This window comes from Heloderma suspectum, chromosome 3 (genome assembly GCF_057233095.1).
Source record: "Heloderma suspectum isolate Gila_16-S chromosome 3, 16-S_ref, whole genome shotgun sequence".
Taxonomy (NCBI): domain Eukaryota; kingdom Metazoa; phylum Chordata; class Lepidosauria; order Squamata; family Helodermatidae; genus Heloderma; species Heloderma suspectum.
In genome coordinates, this window is record NC_139460.1 from 110,562,487 (window position 1) to 110,581,830 (window position 19,344).

At 45.8% G+C, this 19,344-nt stretch overlaps 1 protein-coding gene across 3 annotated transcripts in view; it reads right to left on the reverse strand.

Annotated features, from left to right (window-relative positions):
- Nucleotides 1–19,344, reverse strand: part of GLRA2 (glycine receptor alpha 2) — a 200,944-nt gene that overhangs the window by 153,488 nt on the left and 28,112 nt on the right. For 2 of the 3 annotated variants that reach the window (XM_084844159.1, XM_084844157.1), the window contains exon 3: nt 5,609–5,676. In XM_084844159.1, the coding sequence (XP_084700285.1) occupies nt 5,609–5,676 (68 nt within the window). Of the gene's footprint in view, nt 1–5,608; nt 5,677–5,774; nt 5,843–19,344 lie in introns of all 3 variants that reach the window. The other variant, XM_084844158.1, reaches the window with a different exon arrangement.

Consider the following 19,344-nt stretch of genomic DNA (forward strand, 5'->3'; position numbering starts at 1 on the left):
TGACACAGGCACACCATATGAGGAGCACCTCAGACCTTGATTCTATGCAAGGCTGTCTGTCCAGGAGCATCGGTGCCACGTGGGCAGGACTTCGGGGCAGATGTCAACAGCCCCACTCAGGAGAAAGAGCAGGAGGCTCCCCCAATCTAGCAGGGCTGGCTTACCGGGTTTTGAAGTAAGTAAAGTAATACCTGTTGCCCAGTGGAGGTTGGTGGCTCCAATGTCGGCGGGGCTGTAAATCTGCTCTGGGTTTCAGTCAGAACCAGTCAGAACTCTAAAGGGGCTATCCAAGGTGCTGAGCCCTATCCCCAACATGGGTTTAGCACCTTGGACAACTCCTTTAGAGTTCTGACTGAACCCCAGAGCGGATTTACAGCCCCACTGACACTGGAGCCACCAGCCTCTACTGCCATTAACATCTAAAGTGCTGCTCCCCAAAAGACCATTAAGTCCAGAGTCCAGAGTCTAAAATTACCAAACTACACCACTGCCCTGGAGGCCCCACAACTGCTAAATCTCCTGGACTTCGAGTCTGTGGAACTCTGATCTCTATGCAGAGGAAGGTGAGTAAAGGGCTCTGAATCCAGAACAGCCAACTCAGACCTCTCAGTAGGGTCACCTACCACCTCAGCATTGCAGTCTCAGAGGGGTCCCAAGTGGAAAGGGCAGAGGGCACATTCAAGGCCATCCGAGAGCACCAGTCTATAGGCTCAAGCCAAAAGTGCCACCCTTTTATTTCCCCGCAATTTTGCTTGAGTTGGGCGGGGGTTGCTCTGGCAAGTCCCCCCTTCTTGTGGGGGAAAGGGGGTATAATCATAGAATCATAGAAGAGTAGGGTTGGAAGGGGCCTACAAGACCATCGAGTCCAACCCCCTGCTCAATGCAGGAATCCAAGTCAGAGCATCCCCGCTTAAGTGCCTGCTTAAGCTATGAGCTTTGCCAGGTCAGAAACTGCTTTTCCTGAGACCTGTCATTGGGAACCTGAGTCTAAAACCGCTTTTCCAGAACCCATACTTCAGACCTGTCCTGACTTCTGGAACCCATTCCCTTCTATTAAGTAACTCCTCCAGCTGAAGGTTGGCAGGGCACTTGGCCCACAGACTAGCTGGCACAGGTCTTGAACATGGGACATTGTGGTTCAGCCCAGCATCGTGACTGATACCCTTATCTCCAGTTCAGAAGACCACAACTATTCTGGACTGGTGAAAAACAATCCATTTTGTCATAGGCTAAGAGGAAACAAACACTTGTACTATATTTATTTAACTCACAGATCACTGCCTTAAAATGGTCAGGCGAATTGATCCTCAGTAATGTTTTAGGGAGAGACTCTCTTGTTCCCATAACCATCTGATTGCCGTTCACCAGGTGAAACTGCTGGTGGCGACAGCATGGCAAGGTCGGGGGGCTTCCCACACTGTGCCAGGAGGCAGTGATGGAGATGAAGATGCAACATACAGCACTGTGCAAGCAGTGCAAGCAGTCCCCAGTACAGGTAGAGGCCACTGACATACGGATGCACAGATTTCGTTAAATCCATTCTATGTTGTCAGGCATCTTTTGTTCCATCATCTGCTCATTGACAGAATCCAATTTTTCTCAATTTCTCAAGCTTGCATTCACATTGCAAAATGCACACTTGCACAAATGTGCACTTCTGAAAATGTGCATTTGTGCAAATCCCCCTCAAAACCTGCAGTTTCATACTTTAGACTATGTAGGGCAATGCGCATTTTCAGTTGGTGGTTCTTTTCATAATTCTGTATGACTACATCTGTGTACAATTCTGGAAAGTAAAAAAAAAAAACTGGTGGACCACAGACTGTGGACTCCACACAACTCCAGAAAAGCCAGTCCGCTGCAGAATCCATGGGTTGGATTCATAGAAATCCAAGCTCATTTGAATCCATTGTGGGTTTCTCCAACATCCCTACACGAATACCAGCAGCAGCAACTGTGAAGTCATCAGATGTGCTCTTGCACAGTGTTGGCTGTGATGGACTCACTTCGATTGCTGCCCCCCAGCTCTGAAGGGTAAGGGCAGGGAGACTCCCCGACCCTCTATCACTATGTCATGGCCATGCCAGTGGTTCTGCCTAGTGAGCCTCATTATTGGCCACCACTGGTAGCTTTCAAATGCATTGCAGTGGCTACAGGCTGCTGTAGCAATCACTGCTTAATCTCTGGCATCAGACTACAGGCACAGGAAAAGTTGAAATGCAGCTTGGATCTATTGCTACCTGACACTGCTCTGTTTCTTCATCTCTTACATCTGGAACCTCTGAATTTTAATATTTATGTAAGAAACCAGCTTGCCCTTTTAACAGTCCTGTTGATCGTGAGCTGGCAATGAAGCATAAATTAAACTGGCATTTAAATCAGCCAAGTGGCACATCTATTTTCCTGCCTTGTTTTGCTTCTTCGTGGCATTATGTAGACCCACCCCATTTAAACGACATCCTGATGTGCAATGACTAGCTTATCTACATGTATCAATGAATAAAAAATCAATTCACAGCCAAGTTTAAGATGAAGTATTTGGTAGGGCTGTGCACCACTTCAGTCCAAAGCCCAAACGAGTCAAAGCAGGCTGCTTCGGAGGTGCCTCCATGTGGTAAGAGGTGGAGCAGAATAGCAACGAGGCGCCCTGAAGCAAAGCAGCTTGTATACAAAGCGCCTCATCCGACTCGGTGATTCCTTCTGAGCAAGACAGCCTGGCACCAAAAGTATCAACTTGAGAAAGTTCAGCGAAGGGTTGAAGAGGAGGGAGAGGGGAGGGGGAGGGGGGAGGAGAATGAGGAGGAGGGAGCTTTGGCAAATGGAAACTCTAGTTGCTGAATCAAGGCTGCACGTAACCCAACAATCTCCAATCAGTGACAGTGGTGGAGGAGGGGGGAAGACTGAAAAACTGGAGAAAAACAGCTGCATTTCAGAGGCAGAGATCGTTCTGGTGGTGTTACTTGGGGATGTGAGAACCCACCCCTGTCCAGGTTCTCTGTATGCCCCTCCACCGACCCCTGTTCCGCTTGCCAGTCCTTCCATCATAATCGCCATGTTTTTAAAAAACATGGTGATTGGAAGTCTATGTGCACATAGACTTATACGCAAAAGTGCTGTGAATCACCCAGGCAGGAGGAGGGGGGGTGCGGCGCATGCCCCCCCACTCACTAGCTGTCTCCTCCTCATGAGCAGGAGATGGCTAGCAGTCCTTGACAGCTGAGCATGCAGGAGGCGGTGGCGGCACAGGGTTGAGAGATATAGCTCTTTGCTTTGAGAGTTTTTGTGGAAAAAATCAAATTTCAGCTGCACCTAGCGCAAAAAATATTGGGCCAAACTGTCTGAAATATGGCAGGTGGGATCTGCTCCATGTTGTCAGAGAAGCCCCCATGTTTCATGAATTTATCATGAAAATTGAAGAAGTAAGTCCATTTGTGTTTTCCCATGCAAGTCAATGGGAAAACGCCCAAACCGAGTGATCCGGTTATCCGAATCTCACGTCGGATTGAAGTGGAGGGGGTCTGAATCAGTCTGAGATGAAGCAGGGCTGATTCAGAGGGTCTGAAATGGCATCCAAAGTGAAGAGGGGGTCTGTGCACAGCCCTAGTATTTGGATTTCAGTAGCTCTAGTCCTATTTGTTCCAAAGGGATTCCACTAGCACAAACAATGGGTTTCTCTACATGTACTTTGTACTAGTGCTAAACTAAAGATCCAGAGGAAAACATTCAGCATACTGGGCAGTGAAGATGGGTCCCTGAAACTGGGGATTGTTGAGGGGAGTGTTAAAGATTTGTGGGGTTACCTTTGCCAGTGGGGCAGCAGTGTTTTTCCTCCTCACTTTTTAAAATGTTACCAGCGATGAGGAGGAGCTCCTTCCAGTGCCTGCTGAATGGAGGCCATCATCTCCCCTCCAAAATGCATCACATGGTATCATTTGGGGGCCTTTGGGGTGGGGAGAATGTTGACTGCCAGACACAGCCAAGGCAAGCCTACCCCCCACAAACCAGTAATATTAACCTTGCCTCCCATAAACCCTTTGACTCGGATTGTCAGATCATTTTTAGGTTTAAACAAATCTTAGGGTGCAACCCTATGCACGCTTAGACAGAAAAAAATCCTACAACTCCCAGCATTCCCCAGCCAGCCATGTTGTCCAACAACCATGGAATTCTAGTTGTTGGACTTTTTTCTGTCTAAATATGCTTAGGATTGTGCTCTAAAAATCCCACCCGCCCCAAAATGCTCCCATATCACCCTGCTAATGCAGTGGTGAATTTGAGGAGGGGCCATTCTCTGTCAGCACTCATTCTAACAGTGACGCTTAACTATATGATTACTTTTGCTTGGGGGTCTAGATTTTGAGATGACTTCATGACATTTCCCTCCCAGAGAAATAAACTTGATTTCCACAAAATGTATGTTCAAGTCCTACCTTCAGATGGCTAACCTGAAGGATGGGTGCAGGAGTGGCAACAGCAGTGAGGGTTTGTGGCACACCTGGACAAGAGCAGGAGGGTCCTTGTGCCTGGGTCTAGCATAGAGGCAGCCCTGCGCTCTCACCTGCTGCTCCCATGTGGTGCTGGCTGCTGCTTATTGTCCACCTCACGAGATGAGAAGTTAAAAAGGACATATGGGGAAGCACGCATACTTTAATGTCGGCTAGCGTAGTGCTCTTTTATACTCTGGACTTGACTTGTGGCACATTTGCCAGAAAGTTTGGCCACCACTGATCTAAGTAGTAACTAGTAACTGTTATTTCTTCATGTTCAGAGTTAAAGCCATGGGGCTGGCTCTACCATTAGACAGAGTGAAGCAGCTGCCTCAGGCAGCTGATTTGGGGCATCATGACAGGGCAGCAAACTAGTTAGTTAGGGCGCAATCCTATGGCTGTTAGACAGTGGCTAGATGGCCATAGGATTGCTTGGTTTTTGGGAACTGACCTCGGAGCCCATGCTCCGAGGTTGATTCCCAGAAAACTGCCTCCCTGTCCCCTCCCCCACCACCTCATAGTCAGTGCAGATTATCCCCGGGCTCTGGGCTCAGAAGACCAGTGTGGAGCAGGGGAAAGGGGGTGTTTCCAGGGGTGGGGAACACAGAAGTGCTGGTACAACGCTTCCTATGCGTCATCCAGCCTCCCTCCCCCACCCCTTCCCGAAGTCCCACAGCTAGACAGCCAAAATCAGCCATCTAGCTGCAAATGCAGAGGGGCTGGAGCATGGAGGAGAAGATCCAAGTTTGGAGGCGGCCGCCTATCCTCATAGGATTGCTCCCTCCATTAATTCATTATTGTTGTATTTTTTAATGCCAGGAAGTGGGAGAAGTGCTCATGGGACTTTCTATCTCAGGTGCCAAAATAACTTGGCTGGCCTTAGGTATTACACACTTCGATGGGGTGTGGGGCATGTTACTTTGCTTAAGGCAGCAACATGTCTTAGGCTAACCTTACTTAAAAAAACTAGTTTGCTACATAGATTATTACTAAAAATTATAGTTGTGGCTGTCTGAAAGTTGACAGTGTACATTTCAAGTCTCCCCCACATCTAGAATATCTTGGATCCATAGTACATCACCCTCCTTCACAAGATGGCTTCAATGGTCATTCCCACTCACCATTGTAGTTTCTGCTATTGAACCAAAGCTGTTGATAAATATGTTGCAGGTAACATTTACAGGAGGACCTGCAAGTTGAACAATAAATAGAAAAAAAATGACAGGTTGTGTTTATGACATATATTAAGGATTGTTGTTTCTGTGCCGGTGGCATTGCCACACTTACCATTGTGGTTTCTGTGACTGATCCAAAACTGTTGATAAAAATATTGCAAGTAACGTTTACTGGAGGACCTGTGGAATGCAATAAAAATGTTGCAATATATATCATAGCAAAGTTCTTCTCCACCAGCATCTCTTTTTTAAATCAACCTGGAACAGATGTTGCTGCAACTAAGCAAAAGGTGAGACTCAACAACGAACAATATTTACATTGAACAAATAACAGTGATAGCTTTATTTTCCAGAGCTAAAGGATCTATAGCTTTCCAGTTTATGGGTTTATGATGAATCCTAACATTTGATCCAGCCTGCAGCACAAACAGTATTTGCAGGCTAAGATGTGGCTGTGTTCAGGAGGACTTCCTGCCAAGGCAACGTACACAGAAGAATTGCAGTCTAAGGCTCCCATTGTGACTCATATTTTCTCTGCTAGGTACAGAAGGCACATAGAATAGATTCTTCGGGTGCTTTTCTCACACACTGCCAAGTGTCTGCCCTAGATCAACAGCAAAAGACTTGGGTTCCTAGAGGAAACCCCATAGGATGGGGGGGCAGTGTGTGTGTGGGGTAAAATAACTTCTAATCTTTCTTGCGTGAACCTGGACACCTACCCACCATTTTTTCATTGGTCTTTCTTTAAAACCTCCTCACATTAGGTTCTGGCAACCTCTTGTGCGAAATAAAACAAAAACAAGACTGTTTCCTATAAGGTGACCTGGACTTGACTTGGTGCTAGGGTGGCCATGGTCTTACTTTACAGAGGGCAGTCCTCTGTTTGAAGTCATCCTCTGTTTGGAGGGCTGGTCAGTCCAAGTCCAATTTAAAGATAAGAATGGTAAGAAGGGAGAGCAGCAGAGGCCTTGAGGCTGCCCATGAACAGTTAACACTTGGACAGCAGACTGAGCAGGCACACAGGTCACCTGGCCACAATCTTCCCTACCATGGCAAGATGTATTGCATGTTTACTTACATTATAGTCATTGATAGTATCCAATGTTAGTCCTATGTACAGTAGACCTCTTGAAATGAGTAACTTAAGTCCCATTTATGTCAATAGGTCTACTCTAATATTGGATACTACCCATTATTTCTACATTTGCATCTGTACAATACAAAGTACATAGATCCACTTATGCAGGTGTGTCCTCTTTTTTCTTCTGTTTGGTGATGTAAATGTGGCTATCCTATATCCTGCAGATTCCATGATATCTTAAGTACTAATCCTTCCTGAGCACCCATAAAAGCCTTTAGTCATAAGCTGACTGCAATAAGGTTATTATGAACTAAGGTATGAAACGAATGTGGCCTTTCTCCACACAAACAGGTAATGTTCATCAAGGTATTTCAGTCTTTTAGCTCATTAAGATTGAAGTATTGCAAGATATTGGGAGGAATAACTTGCAGTATTTCACCCAATGTTGTGTGAGTGGACTTCTGCTTATGCAATTATATTTTCCCCTCGTGCCCTGAAGCCCCTGCCCTCCCCCAGCCCCAATCTGCTCTGAAGGGTCTCCCAACCCTCTGAAGCAGATTCTGAGAAAGGGGGGGGCTCTGTGGAGTAGGGGGAATCACCCTGTTCTGATGATGAAAGCCATTGTGTCAGTAGATACAACCCATTGTTCATGCTTAGCATTTATATCTTGCTGTAGAGTGTACAAAGCACTACATATATGTAATCCTTACAACAATCCACTAAGGTAGGCCAATATTATTACGTCCATATGGGGAGGAAGGAGAAGAAACTGAGTGATTTTTAGTAAGGATACCTAAGAAATTCAAGGCAGAGATGCCATTATTTTCATGGGAAAATTTCTGATTCACAGCTTTTTCTTAGCCACTACCCTACACCAGCAGCATGCAATAATAACCAAATAACCAGACTCAACCTTAAATCATTTACTTGCCACAGCAGCACTAGGCTACCAGAATACAAATTATTTCCAGTGTAGTCTGTCTACATTATACAGTGCAGTCACATCCTCACCATTTTGTCATGCCTATTATTACTGTCTTGACTATTCCACAATATTCACAAATGCAAGTACAGCTGCCAAGTGTACAGTTTTCTCAGAGCATGTATCTAACTATAGGCAGAAGCAACTGGCAAATTCAAAGGAACATTCAACTGATCCATTCATTCCAGGCCTGGTGAAGAACCTTGATTAGAGATCAATTGAATGCATTAGTGGTCACATTCACATCCTACCCTGAGCACTCTGAGAAAGTGGCAGGTTTGTCAACAGTGAAGTGTGACTTCTGACAACTGAGTGTGTGTTTTTGTAACAATGAACTAGAAACAGCTCTAGTTTTCCAGGTCACATGAACATCCGTATATTGAGATATGGCCATAATGCTGGTGATTATTTTTAAATGGCTTAGGGAGCAATGCTATGGCCGCCGCTAGTCAGTGGCTAGATGGTCATAGGATATGTGGGTTTCTGGGAACCGACCTCAGAGACAGCACTCCAAGGTCGGGTCCCGGACAATCGACTTTCCCCCCCTTCTGCACTGCCTCGCAGGCAGTGTGCAACAGCCCCATGTTCCACGCTCAGAAGAGGAGCACGGAGTGGCCAAAACAGGGTGTTCTGGGGGCGTTCCAGGGCGGGGAAGGCGGAAATGCCGGTACTACACATCCTATGTGTCATCCTGCAGCCTCCTCCTCTGCTCCGCCTTCCCAGGGCTAAACAGCTGAAATTGACTGTCTATCCGCAAATGCAGGTCAGGAGAAGTGCAGAGGGAACGATCCCCTCCATGCTTCTCCTGCCCTGCATTGGACAAGCCGTCGCCTCTGAGTTCGGAGGTGGCTGCCTATCCCCATAGGATCGAGTCTGTAAACGTTATTTATTTATTTATTTATTTATTTATTTATTTATTTATTTATTTATTTATTTCTATACTGCCTAATAGCCGAAGCTCTCTGGGCAGTTCACAAAAATTAAAAACAAAGAGCACACAATAAAACAATATAAAATATATAAAACAGTATAACCACAGTATTTATTTATTTATTTATTTATTTATTAAATTTATTAATCGTCCATCTGACTGGTCACCCAGCCACTCTGGGCGATGTACAACCCACCATAAACAATTTAAAACAATAAAATTTTACCATAAATTTTTTTTTTAAAAAATACCCTAACTCACCCCAAATGCCTGCCTGAACAACCACGTTTTTAATGCACGACGGAAGCTCATTAAAGAGGGGGCATGATGGAGTTCCCTAGGGAGGGAGTTCCACAGAGTGGGGGCCACCACAGAGAAGGCCCTCTCCCTCGTCCCCACCAGTCTAGCTGTCCTGGCTGATGGGACAGAGAGAAGGCCATCCGAGGCTGATCTTGTTAAGCAGCCTGTCTGGTGTTGCTGGAGGCGCTCCTTAAGATAGGCTGGGCCGGAACCATATAGGGTTTTAAAGGTCAAAACCAACACCTTGAATTTGGCCCGGAAAACAACTGGTAACCAGTGCAACTCCTTCAGCACTGGAGTGATGTGATCTCGCCGGCGGCTGCCTTTAATCAGGCGAGCCGCCGCGTTCTGTACCAGCTGCAGTTTCCGAACCGTCTTCAAGGGTAACCCCACGTAGAGCGCATTACAGTAGTCTAAACGAGAGGAGACCAGGGCATGTACTACCGATGGGAGCAGATGGTCGGGAAGGTAGGGGCGCAGCCGCCGTATCAGATGGAGTTGATACAGCACTGTCCGGCTCACAGCTGACACCTGAGCCTCCATGGACAGCTGGGAGTCCAAAATGACCCCCAGGCTGCGGACCTGGTCTTTCAAGGGTAGCTGTACCCCATTCAACACCAGGTCAACATCCCCCAGCCTCCTCTTGTCTCCCACCAAAAGTACCTCGGTCCTGTCAGGGTTGAGCTTCAGCTTATTCCTCCCCATCCAGCCACTCACCGTCTCCAGACATTTGGACAGGGATTCTACGGCCAACCTTGGTGAAGATTTGAATGAGAGGTAGAGCTGAGTGTCATCCGCATATTGATGACACTGCACCCCAAACCTCCTGATGATAGCCCCCAGTGGCTTCACATAGATGTTAAATAGCATCGGGGAGAGGATGGAACCCTGTGGCACCCCACAAGTAAGTGGCCATGGGTCCGAAACCTCCTCTCCCAGTGCTACCCTCTGGTACCTGCCGGAGAGGAAGGACTGGAACCACCGCAATACAGTGTTTCCAATGCCCAACCCCTCCAGGCGGTCCAGGAGGATACCGTGGTCAACGGTATCAAAAGCCGCTGAGAGGTCGAGGAGAACAAGGAAGGAGCATTCACCCCTATCCAGAGCCCTCCTCATATCATCCACCAAGGCGACCAAGGCCGTTTCTGTCCCATGCCCAGGCCTGAAGCCCGACTGAAATGGGTCTAGATAATCAGTTTCTTCCAAGTGTGCCTTCAACTGCACCGCCACCACCCGCTCAATCACCTTGCCCCAAAATGGCAGATTTGAGACTGGGCGAAAGTTGTTCAGAACTTGAGGATCCAAGGAGGGCTTCTTTAAGAGCGGTCTTATCACTGCCTCCTTGAGGGCTGATGGCATCACTCCCTCCTCAAGGGAGGCGTTCACCACCACCTTGATCCCCTCACCCAGTCTCTCTCTGCAGCTCATAATGAGCCAAGATGGGCAAGGATCAAGTAAGCAGGTGGTTGGCCTTACAGATGAAAGCACCTTGTCCACTTCATCAGGAGGAAGAAGCTGGAACCGATCCCACAAAACTGGTTTGCCACAGGCCGCCTCTTGCTCACTAACTGTATCCACAGTGTGCAGAGTAACACACCTAATCTGATCAATTTTATCTGCAAAGTGCCTTGCCAAAGCCTCACAGGAGGCCTTAGAATGCTCCAGTGGTTCCGGAGCCACAGGACCGACCAGGCTCCGGACCACTTGGAACAGCCTCCTGGGGCAGCACTCTGCAGACACGATGGAGGCAGCATAATATTCCTTTTTTGCTGCCTTCACCGCCACGTGATAGGCTGAAGATATAGCTCTAGCCCGTGTCTGATCGTCTTTGGAGCGAGACTTCCGCCACCGGCGCTCTAGCCATCTCACCTCCTGTTTCAGAGCTCGTAACCGCGGATTGAACCATGGTGCAGTCCGAGCCCTGTTCAGGGGGAGAGGGCGTTTCGGAGCCACCCGATCTAATGCCCCAGTGATTGCGGCATTCCAGCCACCCACCAGGGTCTCGACCGAGTGGCCGTTGGCAGTATAACAATACAACCAGAATAAAACCTAGCAGCCATGCAGAGATTTAAAATACAGATTTAAAACAGCAAAATTAAAAGTCTAGGAAGCTAAATGCTAAAGTACTGGGAGAATAAAAAAGTCTTCACCTGGCGCCAGAAGGAATACAATGTAGATGTCAGGCAAACCTGTCTAGGGAGATCATTCCACAGCCGGGGTGCCACAACAGAAAAAGCCGTCTTCCTGGTAGCCACCCGCCTCACTTCCTTTGGCAGGGACTCATGGAGAAGGACTGCTGAGGATGATCTTAGGTTCCGGGCAGGCACATATGGGGGGAGACGATCCTTCAGATAACCTGGCCCCAAGCCATTAAGGGCTTGAAATGTTAATACCAGCACTTTGAATCGGGCCTGCAAATGGACTGGCAACCAGTGCAGCTGGAAAAGTACTGGCGTAATGTCATCTCATTGGCCGGTCCCTGTTAACAATCTTGCTGCCCTATTTTGGACTAGCTGAAGTTTCCAGACCATTTTCAAAGGCAGCCCCACGTATAACACATTGCAGTAATCCAGATGAGAAGTTATCAGCGCATGGATAACTGTAGCTAGGCTAACTCTGTCCAGCTAAGGGCATAGTTGGTATACCAGCCTACACTGATGAAAAGTGCTCCATGCCACTGAGTTCACTTATGCCTCAGGTGACAGTTTTTGGTCCAAGAGCACCCCCAAACTATGAACCTGATCCTTTAGGGGTAGTGCAACCCCCTCCAGAACAAGTTGAACATTACCTAGCCAGGCAGATGAACCACCCGCTAACGGTACCTCTGTCTTGTCTGGATTGAGTTTCAGTTTACTGTAAGAACATAGTTTTAATCTTTAAAGCAAATAAGGAGATAACACATTTGTCCATGAGTCCAGATTTTTAAATATATACTATGTGGACATACCCCACTGCACCCAGGCATAAACAACTTGTGGCCCTCCAGATGTTTTGGCCTACAACTCCCATCAGCCCTAGCCAGCATGGCCAATGATGAGGCCAAAAGATGTGGCCCACCCCTGACCTTGTCTATAAACAGAATTATAATTCCTAAGGTTCATGGCTGGTGAGGCTCTGTTTCTAGTGTAGCCATGCCCATATGTTGGTAGTATGGCTGCAGGATCAATCCAGACCCTGAGAGTGTGCCTGTGCCTCTAAGAGTTGCATAGGGAAAGTTTTTCTGTTGCTAGCTTTACATGTGGCAATGTAAATGCTTGGGGCCAGGTTGTGAGAAGCAAAACTATAGGGGCCACAGGAATATGATCATCTCCTCTTCTAACCCCTGAAGAGAGGCAGAACCCTTGATCCCAAACATCCTTCCCCCCCAGATCACCCAATCATTCACATTAAAGCTTGCCACAAGAAGGATGAACTTTTGAGGGACCAATAAGACATACTTCAGGAGAAGACTTCCAGTTTGATCATCCATAGGGCTCATGCAATCGTACTGTGCAGATTACACAGGCCTTTGGGATTCCATTCAAAAAACAACGAATGGAAAACAATCCATATAACGTGAACCAACATTTGCTTTGCTTATATGATTAGGCTCTCATAATCTTGTTCTGATTCAGCAGATCAGCAAAAGCTTTGACCTTCCTATACATCCTGTAGCTAGGATTTGCCTTTCCTTACATCTGAACGTTTCCAGAGGATTTGCTGGCTGATCTATACTTCTAGCTGTGCTGTGCTGTTCAAAGGCACCTCATAAGTGGAAAATACATTTGTTTTACTAATGCATTTGTCTTATTATTGTTTTAATCAAGTTTTATTTATGATTGTAACCCACCTTGAGTGCCATTTTTCTTAGTAGAAAGGTGTGGTACAAATCAAATCAATCAATCAATAAAACAGTTTTCCACATTTTGTTGGATCAAACTACTGTGTGAGTTGAACTCCTGTCATTATTTTGTGTGTGTGTGTGTGTGTGTGTGTTTTATAAAAATGAAAAAATACAAAACAACAGTGATGAGTGAATAAAAATGTGAACAGTACAACACACAACTGCTGGTTATATCCTGCTTTGAGAACATATATATATATCCTGAGACAATAGCCCTGTTCACACATTCAAGAGAATGTGTGAAGGCTCAGAGTGGGTACTGGAATGGGCGATGCATTCTGGCTTCACCCTCTACATCTCTGGGCATGCTGCCCCCATCCCCCTGCCCTGCCCTCAGTTCAGATCTTGCCAGTAATGATAAGGCAGGGTTTGCAATCACTGTAGCTCTGAACACGCTCAGAGAAGCCCTCTTCAGACCTTTGCTCTCAAAGCACAAAGGTCTAGCTAGGTCCCAGACACTGGAGACAGGGCTTAAGTGTGTGTCCATGTTGCCATCCACACTTATACATATTATAATATATGAGCAAGCAAACACCTGCTTAGGACTTCTGTGTGATTGGGAACCCTCATAAGGCATGGTGCATCACGTTAATGCAGAGATCAGTATTCCATTGTGCCGCAGTTCTAATCTGGTGTTAATGCCGTTGTGCTAAAATTCAACCACAAATCACCACTTTTCTCCATTGGCCTAGCAAGCACTCGTTACATTGTACAAGCTTTGCTTTATGCTAGCAAGATGTCATTCACGCCAGCACTGGGGCACAGTTGGATACTACCTCGAAAGGCAGGATAGAAATGTTTCCAATAATAAATAAATAAACAAATCCTACCCCAATCATTTTTGCTTACTTGACAAGCCAATATTAGAATCAAAGTCACACCAAAAGATTGACCAAAAACTAAGATAACCAACCAGACCCTTTAAAGGTAAAAATCTTGTAATCTTTCACGTTAGCTCTAAAAGCATATTTCTCTTAAGTAGGCAGAATCCATGCTCCGTAAGCAGAAAAGCCCTACTAGACAGCAACCTCTAATATCCAGGGGCACAGACATGTAATGTGGCCCTTTCCCATACCACATCACAGCCAAAAACATAACAGAGGGAACAATCTTATGGTCATTAGACACTGTCTAGAGGGCGATAGGATTTTTTGGTTTCTGGGAACTGTGGTCGGAGCCAGGTCTGTGAACATGGTTCCCAGAAACAGCGCCCCTGCCCCTTCATAGCCAGCGTGGTTCTCTTTGTGCCGGCTACATGTCCGACCTCGGAAATGGAGCATGAAGACGGGGAAAAGGAGGTGGACCCAGGGGAGGGGAGGAGGCTGCGGAAGCTACATTACACAGCTTCCTATGCACCAAGCAGCCTCCCCACCTCCCGCTCCAAAGCTCCCTGGCTAGACAGGTGAAATCGCCCATCTAGCCAGAAAAGCAGGGCGGCAAGAACACTGAGGCAAGGATCCTGCCGCCCTGCATTGGATAGTCATCAGCCTCTGAGTTTGGAGGCTGATGACTATCTCCATAGGATTGCTCCCTGAAAGAATTAGGAATGGAAACATAAAGCAAACCATTTTTATTCTGCATGTAAACATGGGACCTAGATGTGGGCTTCAGCGGAAGCCAATGCCCTCTTATTGGCCTCATGGCAATAATTTCAGTAGCAAATTTGGAGCATTGATACAGACAGTATGATACTGTCTGTACCCCATCAATTTGATTTTGAAAAAATGCAGAACGTCAAAGACAGGATGACATGATCACAAGACGCTACCAAAAGAAACATGTATGTGACAAAATCTCCAAACCACTGCAAGTACAAAGGACAGATCTAATCTTTTCCACCAAAGTTAGAATTTTTCTTAGTATGATATAATTCTGTGTGGTAGTTTTAGGACATCATGAAAACATAATGCCCTCTTTCTATGGCATCTTTTTAGACACCTTCTCCCTGTTGCAGTATATTGAAATGACTGAGATTTAAATGTTCTTAAAAGTTGGGCTTTGCTATAAATTCTTTATTGATAGCAATTTCAAGCACCCACTAAACACACACATACACACACACACACCTCCTGGACCTCAAAAATGAAGTAATCGTAGGTTACTATTTTGTGAGTGTCCAGCTCATTGGAAAAATCAAATAACTCTTAAAATTATTATTCTGCTTTATCAAGCTCAAAAACTTATCTTCTGATATTCTATAATCTGGCATATGAAGAGCATAATATATACCCAGTGGGGCATGATAATGGCAATAAATGCTGATCCCGCATCTCACTTTGGGCACAATCCACCTAGAATGGTTCCTGCATGTTCCTCATTAAGGTTAATGAGAGCTGTGCAAAAACATGGCTTAGTTCATACATGTTGCATTGACTTCAAGGGGGATTAGTCCATGAATATTCCCAATGAACAATGGTCTTTATAGTAACAATTGTAACTATATGGTTTTGGAAGGTTTGTATACATACTAGCATTGCACTACAGAATAAGATCACACCTGATTACTGCCAATTAACTAGCATCTCTAGCTCCTGCAGGACCTGGTCCCTGCTTCTCTGGCTCATTTCCACCTAGCTTTGGGGGGTGGAGCTCTGACAGACTCCAGCCACAAAGGCCGATGCTCTTCCTGTTGTTTTTCCTGCTGTTAATTTTTTAAAAAATCATTTTTATTTTTCTGATCTTAGTAGAAGTTATTATTGGATTGTTTAAGCTTGGTGTATATTTATTAATGTGAGATATTTTGACTAGCTTATGTGTATGAGTATTTACATTTTGTTATGACATAGTGGTTAGAGAATTATCTGGAAATGTTTCAGTATATTCATTTTTCTGATGTTACTATAAGCTGCTCTGAACATGGTTTTGCTATGGAAAAGCGCCATGTGAATAAACTGATGATGATTATGAAGAACATAGAAAAGCTACTACCTCCTAATGTCCTATTCAGAATCAGTGCTGGCCAAAGACAATATCCCTAATTTTCAGCTGGGTTGAGACAAAGCAAATGTGGGTTGTTGTTGAACCATAGGTTGTTGTTGAAACATGAGATATTGTGTTGTCTGAAACCAGCCGTGATAACAAACCATGGTTTGTTAACCACAAACAACGCACAGTTCACAACCCAACAACAAAATGCAGGTTCTCTTCATAGGTTGTTCGTGGTTAACAAACCATGGTTTGTTAGTGCAGCTGGGCTCAAACAACACGATAACCCAGGTTTCAACAACAACCCACACTCAACCCATACTCAACCCTTGACTGTGGGTTATCATGTTGTCTGAACCCAGTCAGTGTGTGAGGAGGGGAGGTTTAACCCTTCCCTGCCTAGCCTCACACAATGCAAGCTCTGAGGCAAAGAAAAACAAAAGGTTCCCACTGGCACCAAATGGGAGCTTTCTTTCTAAGCCACATAACAATGTGGGGGAGGATGATTTTCATTAGGATTGTGGGTGGGAAGAGAAAGCTTGAACTCTCCTCCCCATGTGCTGCAGACCCCACACCTGTAATTAAATAAAGGAAAACACATACAGTGGTGCATTAAGTGTCTTGGGAATGGTCCATTTAACTCTTAGGGCCTGTTCACACAATCACAGGGGGAGGGTGGGTAGTGGGACCACACTGTGGGGAGGGGTAGGAAAACCATGATGCACACAGCCAGGAATCACACGGCGCACCATGGTTTACTTGCCCATCCCCACTCCATAGGTAAATTCCCATCCTCCTCCTCCGGCTGTTGCCGCTTATCCCAACAGCTGCCACAGCAGGAATCAAGACACAGCAGCTGCTCCATCCGTTGCTTTATGACAGTGACCATAGAGTCCAGCTGCATTGCCTAGAGCATCGCCGGATGTTTCAGGCTGAATCTACACATAGCAGTTATACCATTATCATAACTATTGGTGCCCACTGGTATAACTGCTATGTGTACATTCTATGTGTACATGCCTCAGACATTCTAGGCAGCCATCTCCATGATCGCTGCATTTTGTCCATGAAGCAGCTGGATTTAATGATGCTGCTGTTTGACAGATGACATGGTAACCCACCCTGGGGCACATTACCCCCACTGCAAAGGGTGGGTAATGCGCATGGCTAAGTTACCGATCATGGGCTGATTGGGAAGGATGAAAAGAGATAGAATCATAGAATCATAGAATAGTAGGGTTGGAAGGGGCCTACAAGACCATTGAGTCCAACCCCCTGCTCAATGCAGGAATCCAAGTCAGAGCATCCCCAACAGATGGCTGTCCAGCCTCATCTTGAATGCCTCCAGTGTGGGAGAGCCCACTACCTCCCTAGGGAATTGGTGCCATTGTCGTATTGCTCTAAGAGTCAGGAAGTTTTTCCTGATGTTCAGCCGGAATCCGGCTTCCTGTAACTTGAGCCCATTATTCCGTGTCCTGCACCCTGGGATGATCGAGAAGAGATCCTGGCCTTCCTTTCTGTGACAACCTTTCAAGTACTTGAAGAGCGCTCTCATATCTCCCCTCAGTCTGCTCTTCACAAGGCTAAACATGCCCAGTTCATTCAGTCTCTCTTCATAGGGCTTTGTTTCCAGTCCTCTGATCTTCTTTGTTGTCCTCCTCTGAACCCTCTCCAGCTTGTCTGCATCCTTCTTCAAGTGTGGTGCCCAGAACTGGACTCAGTACCCCAGATGAGGCCTAACCACTGCTGAGTAGAGGGGAACTAGTACTTCCCAGGATTTGGAAGCTATGCTTCTATTGATGCAGCCCAAAATAGCATTTGCCTTTTTTGCAGCCACATCACATTGTTGGCTCATATTCAGCTTGTGACCGACAACAATTCCAAGATCCTTCTTGCTTGTAGTGTTGTTGAGCCACGTATCCCCCATCTTGTAACTGTGCATTTGGTTTCTTTTTCCTAGGTGCAGAACTTGACATTTGTCCCTATTAAATGCCATTCTGTTGTTTTCTGCCCAGCACTCCAGTCTATCCAGATCACTTTGAATTTTTTTTCTGTCTCCCAAAGTATTAGCTATCCCGCCCAATTTGGTGTCATCTGCAAATTTGATCAGCATTCCCTGCACCTCCTCCTCCAAGACATTAATCAAAATGTTGAAGAGCACTGGGCCCAGGACTGAGCCCTGTGGTACCCCACTCATTACCTCTCCCCAGTTTGAGAAGATCCCATTGATAAGCCCCCTTTGAGTCTGATTCTGTAGCCAGCTGTGGATCCACCGGACCGTTGTTTCATCTAGCCCACTTTTAGCTAGTTTGCTCATCAGGATATCATGGGGCACTTTGTTGAAAGCTTTGCTGAAGTCGAGGTATATTATGTCCACAGCATTCCCACAGTCCACAAGAGAGGTGACCTGATCAAAAAATGAGATCAGATTCATCTGGCAGGATTTGTTCTTGACAAATCCATGTTGGCTTCGAGAAATCACTGCATGTTTTCAAGATGCTTACAGACTGATTGCTTTATAATCTGCTCCAGAATTTTCCCAGGGATTGATGTCAGACTGACTGGTCTGTAGTTCCCAGGTTCCTCCTTTTTGCCCTTTTTGAAGATAAGAATAACATTAGCCCTCCTCCAATCATCTGGCACTTCCCCCATCCTCCATGATTTCTCAAAGAGAATAGACAGCGGTTCTGAGAGTTCTTCTGCCAGTTCCTTTATGACTCTAGGATGCAGTTCATCTGGCCCTGGAGATTTGAACTCATTCAAAGTAATTCAGTGTTCCTTGACCATATGCCTTCGATCTCAAGCTGCAATCCTGCCCCTTCAGCCTATACTTCACCTTTGCCAGGGAGGTCATAGACCCTCTTTTAGGAGAAGACTGAACCAAAGCAGGAATTGTACACTTCTGCCTTTTCTTTGTCATCTGTTATCATTTAGCCATCTTTATTTAATAGCTGAACCACCATTTCTTTCCTCTGTCTTTTACTTTGCACATAGCTGAAGAAAGCCTTTTTCTTGCTTTTAGCATCCCTCGCTAACCTCAGCTCATTCTCAGCTTTAGCCTTCCTGACGCCATCCCTGCAATTCTGTGCTACCTGCCTGTACTCTTCCTTTGTTGCTTGGCCTTCTTTCCCCTTCCTATATGAGTACTTTTTTGTTTTCAGGTCATCTCTTAGCTTTTTGTGAAGCCACATTGGCTTCTTCTATTGTCCTCCACCTTTTTTTTCTTGTTGGAATTGTTTGTAATTGTGCCCTGATAATTTCCTTTTTAAAAAACTCCCACCCATCTTGGACTCCTTTTTTCATTAGAGTTGCTTGCCATGGGACCTTACTTATCATTGTTCTGAGTTTATTAAAATCAGCTTTCCTAAAATCCAGGGTATGTGTTTGGCTACACTCTGCTTTTGCTTCCTTTAGATAATTGATTTTAACTTGCTATGGCTACCCTAGGGTAGGAAACAAATCAAAATAAACTAATTTGCCTCCTGCAAGATGCCTTCCATTCTATTTAAAGGAACCATTTCTGAAAATTAGTATAGCCATTCCAGAACTACGGCACTGTAGTTTACTATATAGGCTGCCC